Source organism: Panthera uncia, chromosome B4 (genome assembly GCF_023721935.1).
Source record: "Panthera uncia isolate 11264 chromosome B4, Puncia_PCG_1.0, whole genome shotgun sequence".
Classification (NCBI taxonomy): Eukaryota; Metazoa; Chordata; class Mammalia; order Carnivora; family Felidae; genus Panthera; species Panthera uncia.
This window is the reverse complement of record NC_064809.1, coordinates 46,899,509-46,910,424: the sequence shown is the minus strand read 5'-3', so window position 1 is coordinate 46,910,424 and position 10,916 is coordinate 46,899,509. Positions and strand designations below refer to the sequence as shown.

The 10,916-nt window shown below is 43.2% G+C and overlaps 2 protein-coding genes across 2 annotated transcripts; one reads left to right on the top strand and one right to left on the bottom strand.

Annotated features, from left to right (window-relative positions):
• Positions 1 to 530: 530 nt before the first annotated feature.
• LOC125918861 (histone H2A.J) lies at positions 531 to 1,176 on the bottom strand. The gene has a single exon (XM_049625125.1). The coding sequence runs from the start codon at positions 1,088 to 1,090 to the stop codon at positions 701 to 703; it is 390 nt and encodes a 129-aa protein (XP_049481082.1). The 5' UTR covers positions 1,091 to 1,176; the 3' UTR covers positions 531 to 700.
• A 3,074-nt stretch (positions 1,177 to 4,250) lies between these two features.
• LOC125918863 (histone H4) lies at positions 4,251 to 4,675 on the top strand. Its single transcript, XM_049625127.1, is given in 1 exon segment — positions 4,251 to 4,675. A coding segment is annotated over 1 exon segment (312 nt). The 5' UTR covers positions 4,251 to 4,268; the 3' UTR covers positions 4,581 to 4,675.
• The last annotated feature ends 6,241 nt before the right edge of the window (positions 4,676 to 10,916 follow it).

The following is a 10,916-nucleotide window of genomic DNA, read 5'->3' as shown; positions in this document are numbered from 1 at the left end:
AGAAATGTGAACATAAGTGTGTATATAAAAATACCTGCTATCCAAAGCATGTAAACACAACAGCTATTAGGCTAAGAAAAATCTGTTGACATGGTGTCATCAGAACCACTCTTCCAAGACTGAGAGTTACTCCACCTTTTGAAAAGTATGGCCAGTAAGCCAACGTCCTGCCAGACACCAGCTAGCCCCTACTGCGTCTTCCGAATTGGGTCCTCCTGAACAGCCGGGACAAGACAGAAGAGTGAAAGCCCTGGGAAAGAGGTGTAAAAATAATCCCCCTGCCGCAACCGCACCCTACTCTGCCTGTCTTTTGCATTAAGGCGAGTAGGGAGAGACCCCAACTCTGCCCAATTCCAAGCCAGTGTGTCTCTCCTGGTCTCCTTTATCCGCCCACAAAACGCCTCGAGGGTGCGGACCAAAGTAGCCCACAAAGCGGCTGAAGCCAACCCACCAGTACCTGCTCCAGAGGTCTCCCGGTTGCCCCCCGGGTCATCCGGAAGGTCCCCGAGACTACATAGCTCTCTCCACCACACGATTTTCACCGACTTTATTGGCCCTGGACTTGGCGGGCCCCTCGCCGCCCACCTCCCCACTAAATCCCGCCAGCCTTCCATGACATCGAGTATATTGAAAAATACTGCGGGCGGTTATGAAAAGAGCCTTTGCTGGGAAAGCCAGCTCCCCTGTGGTGGCGTCAGGATCACTTGCTCTTCGCCTTTTGACTCTCCGTCTTCTTGGGCAGCAGCACGGCCTGGATGTTGGGCAGGACGCCGCCCTGAGCAATGGTGACTTTCCCCAACAGCTTGTTTAGCTCCTCGTCGTTGCGGATGGCGAGTTGCAGGTGGCGAGGGATTATTCTGGTCTTCTTGTTGTCACGAGCGGCATTGCCAGCCAACTCCAGGATCTCCGCTGTCAAGTACTCCAACACCGCCGCCAGGTACACGGGCGCCCCAGCGCCTACTCGCTCCGCGTAGTTACCTTTGCGCAGCAGTCTGTGTACTCGACCGACCGGGAACTGGAGGCCCGCGCGGGAGGATCGAGATTTGGCCTTTGCCCGCACTTTGCCGCCCTGCTTTCCACGACCAGACATGTTTCCCTCTCGCCAAAAACTGCCTGCGAAGCGAAACGCAGCAATCCAGCTCTGAGCAAGTGAATGTGAAGTACTACACCGGAACTGCCTTTAAGACTTTGTGCTGACACTAGGCGGTGCCTTCTCATTGGGCGCAGCAACATCCTCAGTTCTATTGGCCAATGACAGGCAGGCTCCGCTTCCAACCAGCGCTCCTGGTTGAGGGACCGCCTTCTCCAGCTCTCTCCAATCAAAAGAGCAAACTCCTAGTCCTCATTTACATAACCCCCCATATGAATACGCAGGACCGGACCGCTCTACGTTTGGGGCCTCCGTTGAATTCAGTGCATCCTGAGATTTGAACGTGCAAGTTTGCTCCAAGGAACGTCTTAAGAATTAAGGAACCATGGTTAGAAACTGAAAAATCTGGAAGAGCTACTCTGTCTACAAGTACGAAGCACTCCAGCAAGAAATACTAAAAGCAATTGAGGACGCAGGGTGAGCCCTACTTTGCTATGCCCGGTAGGTGGATTTTCTCAACGTATACAGCATCCTAACCAGCTAATTATCTGACTCCAGACCCCGCGCTTGTCGGCAACACTGCCCCTCTGCCTGCCGTTTCTTTAAACATGCGCGCCTTGTATCCTGCAAACTCAGATGCGCCTGCTGTTACTCAACAGTGTGGGGAGCTGGCTCCAAAAGATGCCTCGGACTGAACTGACCATCTGAACTTTCTTAATCAGCCTAGATGACACTGGATCCCTGCGCAATTCTGCCATTCACAGGTTGCCAATCTTCGCTTCTAGGGACTGCGAAACTAGAGTGCTAGACTAGACGTGAATGCTTTCCTCAGAGACTGCAACAAGGTCGGTTAGCCAAAACCTAACATCTCTTGTCTTTGAGGTTATGAGCCTGAAAAGAGTCTCTGGATTCCAGGGAGAGGCCGCAGGAGCAGCACAGTTTCTGAAGCACAAAATCTTGGCCCTGGTTTGCTCCTTATTCATCACCGCGCTGCTGATCATGTTCTCCAAGGAGACTGAGGGTCTCCTTGTAGAGGAGTCCGGAAATCAATATGGTCGCCTAAGACATTCTGGTGGCACTTGGTAGTTCCCTTTCCCAGTCCTCTGCTGCCCCTGTGGTGCTCCAGTCCTGAAAAGACTAAAAAGAATGGTAGCAACTGTACTTACCTAAATTGCAGAGCCATAGCATTTGGAACAAAATAAGTTTTTTTTTTTTTTTTATAAGAAACTATTTTTTAACAATTCACTGACATAATTTAACAATTATACAATTATACTATTTGTTTTAAGCACATTAAAATAAGCAACATTTTATGTGGATTATAGTATCCATTTAAAAGTAAAACAGATTTACCCTCCCACCATCCTAATTAAAGATTTGATTGCAATGAAATCACATTTTTGCCTATTTCTGTACGTGTCCTTATTGCCTAGAACAATGATTAACCTATATATACATAGTAGACACTCATTAAATGTCTTTGAAGTTGAGAAGCAATATACTGTTATGATTAAGTCATTCATTCTGGAGCCAAACTGCCTTGGTCCAAATTCTGGCTGTACCACTTACCAGTTGATAAGCTCTGTAGGTATCCCAAAGTGTTTGAAGATTAAATATGTTAGTAAGCATCCAACAACTGCTAGATAAACTGAATAATAGACAAACCTCCGGTGCATTTATTAACATGTTATTGATATGAGTTTTGTAAATTTTGCTTAAATTTTGCCTATATTAAGGGAAACTTTTAACAATTATTATTTTGGATATGTTTTCCTTTTATTCTTATCAGCAAGAGGATTTCTAACTTTAAAATGTTCTAACTTTGATTTTTTAGTCTTAATAAAATATAAATTAATCAATCAATTTACTATTATAAGAATCCCAATCTCTTCAAGATCTGATAGACTTTTCTTTCTTCCTGTCAAGGATTAAAGTCATGTAGTACAATATGAGTATTCAGGATTTTTCGCAGTCATACACACAGTATTCTGAGGACTCTTTTATCACTAACAATAAAAATGTGTTATGGAGATGGGTAAGGATGGGTAAATTATAAGCATTTATACCTATCGAAAAAATTACTATAAAGCTTTTTTTAGAAAGTTAAAGACTCGGGACAGGGAGTACAATTTACTACAATATTCCTTCCTCCAGATGTTAAGTGCCTGGGAGAGAGTTATGAATCATCCTCTAAATACTGCTGCCTTTTATCAATAAAACCTTTTGGGAGGACAGAGAGTCCTGTATCCTAGAGCGGTGAAACTACTGAGAGTTCATTTTGTTCAGGGATTCTCTTAAGAAAAAGATTGAAAGCCTCCTGATGAGCTATTTGCAGTACAAATCACTCTTTAAAGCTACGATCATGGGCTCTATTATTTTAAGACCTCTGAATTTTAAAGTGGAAGATGTGAGAACCTAAAGTTTGAATGAAATAAGAAATTTACTTTATTTCAACTAAATAATCATAGAAATCGTTATTTGTTGAAAAGCAAAAGTGCGCGGGGTTGGGGAAGAGGGCAGAGGAGGCAGAATAATCTGTAAAGGGCGCAAAGTCTGGGAGGAGGGAGGAGGGGATAAGATCTTTTTTGAAACAATTTTAATTCTTTCTTTGCGTGGGTCACAAATGAGAAAAAAGTATTAAAAAATCTCCTCTGCCTCCCACTAGTGACTTGAAAAAGATCCACAGATGAAAAGGTGTAAAGCTAATTGCTTTGAAATCTAACAAGATATAGTGCATTCCCGGCTACTATTTATTTTTCATGTTAGTCTGGGAATGCTGTTATTAAAGTAAGCATTCCTAGAAATCGCGCGCGAGAATGGGTATAGGGGGGACACGGGAGGGAGGAGCTGGGGAGAGGAAGCCAGCGCGCATAAATCTGGCCTATTTTTATTCAAGCGTTGAGAAAACGAAATACCAATGAGTCTTTCCTCAATTTTACAGTAAAAGTACCAAAAAGCTTTCCCAAGAAAGCAAACAACGAAAGTCAGCTCCTTCTCCTCACAGCTCCCTCCCTCATTTTGGGAGGGTGGAAAAAAAAAGTCCCTTCGCGCCTAGAGCTCCGCCCACTTGCTTGAGGTTTTCAAACAGGTCCGCCACCAGGCACTATAAAGCTTGGTCTCCAGTCTCGTACCCCTAGTTTCTTGCTCTTCGGCTTTCAGGTTTTTGCGTACTGAAAGGATGTCTGGTCGCGGGAAAGGCGGCAAAGGGCTGGGAAAAGGAGGCGCCAAGCGCCACCGGAAGGTCTTACGGGACAACATCCAGGGTATTACGAAGCCCGCCATCCGCCGGCTGGCCCGCTGAGGGGGTGTCAAGCGCATTTCGGGACTCATCTATGAGGAGACCCGGGGAGTGCTTAAAGTATTTCTGGAGAACGTGATCCGCGATGCAGTGACTTACACGGAGCACGCCAAGCGCAAGACAGTCACGGCAATGGACGTGGTGTACGCGTTGAAACGCCAGGGCCGCACGTTGTATGGCTTCGGGGGCTGAGCAGTCCCGGCGGCTTATCTCCACATTTCTAAAGGCCCTTTTAAGGGCCCCCAGGACGTCAAGAAAAGAGCGAACACTTTGCATTTACTGTGTGAATGTGCAATCTAGACGCAGATCGGTGCATTGGATGAAATCCAGCCCGGTGCCCTGAAAGTACCTGTCCCGGAGGGTAGCTGCGGGTTGCAGGCGGCGGGCTTTGGGCTTCCGGGGAGAGGTGTGGGCGGTTAGTGCTTGCAGTAGGGGCCCAGCGCCGCTCGCATAGGATGTAGTGTGGGGCGTGCGGTACCGGGTGGAGACCTCGTTCTATGGTACACATACACACTGGGCTCCTGAGGTGACTTCGGGTTCCATTTGAGGGAAGGAGGCATCTCCACTGCAGAAAAACCACGTTTTAGATGTGGCGGTTGGCTTGTAAGCGGTCGAGGCCTCTGTCCCTGAGCCTATATACAGGATTCTATGCAAATTAGGGCTAGTTGGTGCTGCCTCCGATTGGGTCTGGGAACCACGCGTCAGAGGGGACGGGTCCTCGTCAGTGCGGCAAGGTTGCCTGGCTCCTGAGAACGCGGAAGTGCAGATAGCGCGGAAAGTGCTAAGTGCGGTTCTAGTGTGGCGCGCAGTAGTGCCGCCTTCTGTGAATATTTTCTTTGCTGACGTTTGAGTAGGAGGTGACCCAGTGCCGACGCTGAATAAAGGCGGCCAAGCGCGGGCGAAGTCGAAGGCGGGGCCAAGGCTCACGGCCCCGGCCAGTGGCCAGCTGCAGTTAGCGGCATGGAGCGGGTGAGCATCCCGGCCCGAATGCCTGGCGGTGGTGCTCTGACCCCTGGCCGTGGAGATTCAGGAGTTAGCCGGCAGTGCGGCCAGGGGTGCGGGGCGGCATCGTGCTGCTGTTCAGGAGGAGATAAGCCCTAGCTGTAGAGTAAAAGCCCTTTTCTGAGCCGTCGGCGGGGCTGTGGGTGGGAGATGGACGGAGGCCCGCGTTCTGATAAATTCGGTGGAAATGGTGGGGGCGAGGTAGCTGTGTAATCGCGGGTCCTGCCCAGTGATTCCGCGGTGTGGCCTGGAAACCCGGAGCAAGGGGCGGCCTGTTTGAGGGCGCTTTCCCCAGGCGACTGTAGGATCAGGACCCTGGGGACCCGTCTTTGTGCTGGCCGGCAGGGGCCGCCAGTGGGGCGAGGCGGGAACGGAGCTCACTTGGAAACATTTCTAGTATTCTCCAAGCGGAATCTGGCATTATACCAATTATTGGGGGTCAGGCGCTTTGGAACACTTTGTGTCCCATTACTGCGTTTGATTCCCCAGCAAACTTATGAAGTATTTATTGCGATTTTACAGATGAGGAAACTGATAATGGGGGAGTAAGAATTGGAGGCAAGAATTGAACCCAACCCTGTTAGATCCTGCACCCTTCGGCCTTACCTTTATATGACACTGCTTCTGCCATGGAGGCCTCTTGGCTCTATTTGCTGATATTTCACTTCTCAGTATTTTCCCCTACTCCATAAAGACTGAAGTGTGTTCGTGATTCTGGTATTAATTAAATTTCTAGGGCACTGAGACAGTCCCAGAAGCTCAACTTTCTGTAATGCAAATGAAAAACACTGAGTTACTTAAAAGAAACAGCAAAGTCTGGCACACTTTGGTGCCTCTGTATTTGTTGGCCGTGAAAGGGTGAATGTAAGTAGGTGGTAGATAGATAATGTAGCTATTAAAGCTCCAATTTAACATGAATCAAATATTAGGGTGAAGGTTAGGACCCCAGTGGGTCATGGATATAAGTATTTGTATGGCAGTTCAATATATCTATTCCTTAAGTATTTAGCTTACTAGGAATTGCTTAATTTTTTTTTTTTTTTTTTTTTTGCTTGTATTTTTGGTGATGGCCTTATTTCTTCCTAACTGCCTAATAGAATTCACGTTCTCCCTTGGAACATAGCTATTTTTGCTCATGTCTTATGCTCTTTATAAAATATAACCAAATTATTGGAGCACAGGAAATCTTTATATTTGTCTGTATGAGTCCTATGGTAGTACTAGCAGTCCTAAAGTAATCATGTTTTCCAAACCCAAACTGGGCCACATGATTTGAGAATACAACAAAGTATCTGAAATTGGAACTGAGATTTTTCTGAAGTTGACTAATAAAATGCCTTACTGCAGGGGCCTCTGGGTGGCTCAGTCAGTTAAGCCGCCAACTTCCGCTCAGGTCATGATCTCACAGTTCATGAGTTTGAGCCCCGCATGGGGCTCTGTGCTGACAGCTCAGAGCCTGGAGCCTGCTTCGGATTCTGTGTCTCCCTCTCTCTCTCTCTCTCTCTCTCTCTCCCTCTCCCTCTCCCCTGGCTCACACACTCTCTCTCCCTCTCAAAAGTAAATAAAACATTAAAAAAATTAAAATGCCTACTACAAATGTTTGTTAAAGAACTTAAAACTTCTCTGTAATGCCTCCCTTAAATGTGAACGGGATGCTGTTGAAATTAGCAAAGCAATCTCTTCTGGTTTTTGAACATTTAATGCCTCCTTTGTTCCAAGTACTGTTAAGGTTTGAAGATTCAGAGATAAATAAGCACGTGTCTGCTATCAAGAAGTTTCTATTTTCTGAGTAGACATCGGGAGGGTGGTACACATGTGGTTTACTCTAACAGAGGGGTATGAATGAGGTGCTGTTGGTGTACAGAACAAATTTTGTCAGGTGTAGGGCTGTCTTCAAAGGTCAGATGGTATTAGAAGGGGAATGCCACACCAAGCTTAGGGAACAAATGTCATGAACAAAGGTCACAGTAGTTCCCAGGCCTGGTGTATTGGGGACCTCCTACTGTTGGATATTTCATTGGTCCTGTGTACTAATCTCTGTGTATTTGTTTAACTGTATTGATAGTATTAATTAGAATGTACATTTAAATAGCACTTTATACATTTCAGAAAGCTTTCATATAAGGAGGCAACCTGATAAGTACGAAAAACCCTGGACAGGAAATTGGGTCTTAGATGGTAATTGTGCCAAATATCAGTGTGACATTTGATTATTTGGCTTCTCAAGGCTTTGTCTCCTCTTATGCAGGAGTAATACTCAGCCCAGACACACGAGTGTGGAGACAAGCTGACTGTTGTGCCTGGTTTCCCTTCTGATCAGCCAGTGACTATTACCCGTAACCATTTGTTAAATACTTTATATATCACTCAATTTCTAAGCTCTCTTTTTTGATCTGGAAACCTTTCATTTTTCATGCATGTAATGTTATCATAGCTATAATTGCTAGTATTCTACATTCAGAAATACTTATTTCCAAGTCTTTTATTTGTAAGCACAAATAAGGAAGCACAAATATGTGTATAAGTAAGAATTTAAAAGTGGGATATAAAACTACATAGAGCACAATATTGATATAGTAAAATACTACAATTAATCTTTCCCTTTACCAACATGTTAACAGTAGTTATTAATGAGTAGAGGTTTATGATTATTTTAATTTTCATCTTTAGATATTGCTGTATTTTCCGAGTTTTCTACAAGTATAAATACTTTAGTAATGAAATCAATATTTTTAAGTATTTTACTTTGAAATGAATTTTCACAAGCATGATATGACCAGAGGATTAACGGGAAGGTTATATAGTGCATATGGAAAGGATACATATACACATGCACATGTGTATGTGTATATTACAAGTGGGAAGAATGTATCATTGACACTACTCTACTATATATGATATTATCTATAGGTTATATATACCTTCCCAAAATAGCTTTGTCTGTATCTCTTATGTGACTTACATTTCACATGTAAGGGGTAAGGGTGTAAAGGGATTTCATTTCCTTAATTAGACCTGCCAACTGTTTCTTTGAAAGAAGAGTCCCTGATTTATAGTGGGAGACCCAGAAGGGAGATAAGGATTCTATAGGTAATCATTAACATTTAAATTCTTCCAGGGAATAGTCTTGCTTAAATATTTGATGAAATACGATTTTTGCAGTGGTTTCTCAATTCAGTGGTCAGAGAAAGAAAGTAATTTGGTTACATTCCAGGTTGTGGCCCAAAGGTAATAACTGCTGCCATCCCTTCTCTCAGCTTTACCATCTGTGTCCATTCTCTTTTCTCTTGCTTAGGTGGCTGCAGGCAAAACAGTCTAGTGCCTGTGGATATGTCTGTCCAGAATAGGAGATTAATTCTCTTCATTCAGTCTCCCCTAAGGAAGGAGGAGAAAAGAGCTGTCAAATGCCTCTCTGGACTGATAACTCACAGCTGTGATTATCCTTATCTTCCCACGGAAGCAGCGGCTCATGGCGGTGGAACTGATTCTGCCTCCTTTTAGTAAGCCTGGAAAGGCAATGTCTGATTGCAATTCTGTCTTTGGAATTTGAGGTGCATGATGCCTCTTTATCCACAGCTTGGACCCTAGTTATGAATTCTGGGACAACAAAAGAAGATTCACTCAACATCTGACATCCTCATAAATACTATAATCCACAGATAATTTCTGTTCGTAATATGTGTATCTTTAAATATTTTCCATTGGCTATTCTTATGTCTATATTGGCAGTATCTCTCCCATCCCAGTTTGCGTTTGGAATTGTTTGATGAACCCCGTATACATATTTATGTCTATGTGGAGGTTCTTGAAGGATCCTGGATAACTGCTCCATTTCCCACCCTCAAATGTAGCTGGTTTATTGAATATTCTCAACTCAGGAGACAAATGTGAAAACTTCATCCATTCTCTATCAGATCTCTCCTTTAACCTCATGATATCTTGAAAAGATTCCATTACGTTTTGGTCACTGTCTCAGTTATTAAAAGTCAAATCTACTTAAAGTTTCAATCTCTTATTCAGTATAAAAAACTTTTCCTTTCTCCATGGCTGACTAGCTCTAAGCTCAATAGATGTGGAGTGGGGAGGGGATGGTTTGTACTTTAACTTCCCACTATAAAACCTGGGATCCAGAGGGGCCCCCTTGCCATGAGCCTAGAGCAACGGGAAAATTTCAGGAAGCATCATGCCACATGTAGTAGCTTTGGGTAAGTCCCTTAACAAATCTGAGTTTCACTTTCCACATCTATAACATGGCAATAACAGCTCTCAGGATTTTATGACGGTTAAAAGGGATAATATAGGCAATATATGGCAGGTTGCCTAACACTTATTATACATTTACTAAATGTTGGATGTTACCATTATGATGATAAACATCTACTCATTCCCCATCCCTTAACCAATGACTTGTGTCCTTTTAGGCCTGACCTTGTTTGGAAGTTCTGATTAGCTTATGAGGGACTGAAAGTAAAATCTGTTCCTCTCTGACACCTTTTTGATTCCTCTTTAATTTTCCCTAAATCACTGTAGAAATATTTATTTCATTTTGGACCTCTTTATATTTTCAAAGCAAAATCTATTATTTCATCTATTCCTTAAAACACCTCTTTAAGGCTAGTGTGCAAGTGTCACTCTTGTTTTTTGTAGTTTGGCAGACTCGTGTCCCTTGAATAATTATTCAAATTGCTGTAGCCAGTTAGTGGTAACATTATGCCTAAAACCCAGGCTGCATGACCTCTGCTTCCCAAAAGATATAATTGCCACATATTTATACTAGTGTCCCATATACTTCTATATTTGTAATTAGATGTTTCCACTCTGTAAATGTTGATGGGACATGCTCAAATTAAGTCAGCAATGTAATTGTATACTGCTGTTTGATAAGAATTCTAGGAGTCAGTGATAATGTATAGATAGTATAATGACCTCATAATTGTTAATGTGGTTGAAGATTAGGCATTATAAAAGTTGAAGCCCTTCTGAGTTTTGAACAGCATGAGTTCATTGTTAATAAATTATGCCTAACCTTTACTGTAACAAATTTAAAGACAGTATTAAGAAAAACTAGCAATCTTGCTACCGGCGGAACTATTTTCATTTTTCATCAGTACCTTTGTGATGATAATTTTAAGTGTCAACTTGATAGGGTCAAGAAATTTGACCAAATGTTATTTTGGATGTTTCTGTGAGGATGATTTTTTTGTGGATGAGATTAGCATTTAAATCAGTAGACTTTGCCCGTAATGTGGGCAATCAGTTGAAGGTCTTAATAGAACAAAGACTGCCTGAATTCTGCCGGCAGACAGGTCTTTGAGCTTGAATTGCAACATCAGACCTTCTTGAGTCTCCAGTCTGCTGGCCGACCCTTAAGATTTTGAACTTGCCAGCCTGCATAATCATGTAAGCCAGTTTCTTAAAATAAATTTCTCTCTCTCTAATTTATAATGATATAATATAATATAATATAATATAATTAATATAATTAATATAATATAATATATATTTATGATACTATATATTACATTA

Excerpts from the sequence above, each read along its gene's own strand:
- LOC125918861 (XM_049625125.1), bottom strand. The coding sequence starts at position 1,090 with ATGTCTGGTCGTGGAAAGCAGGGCGGCAAAGTGCGGGCAAAGGCCAAA.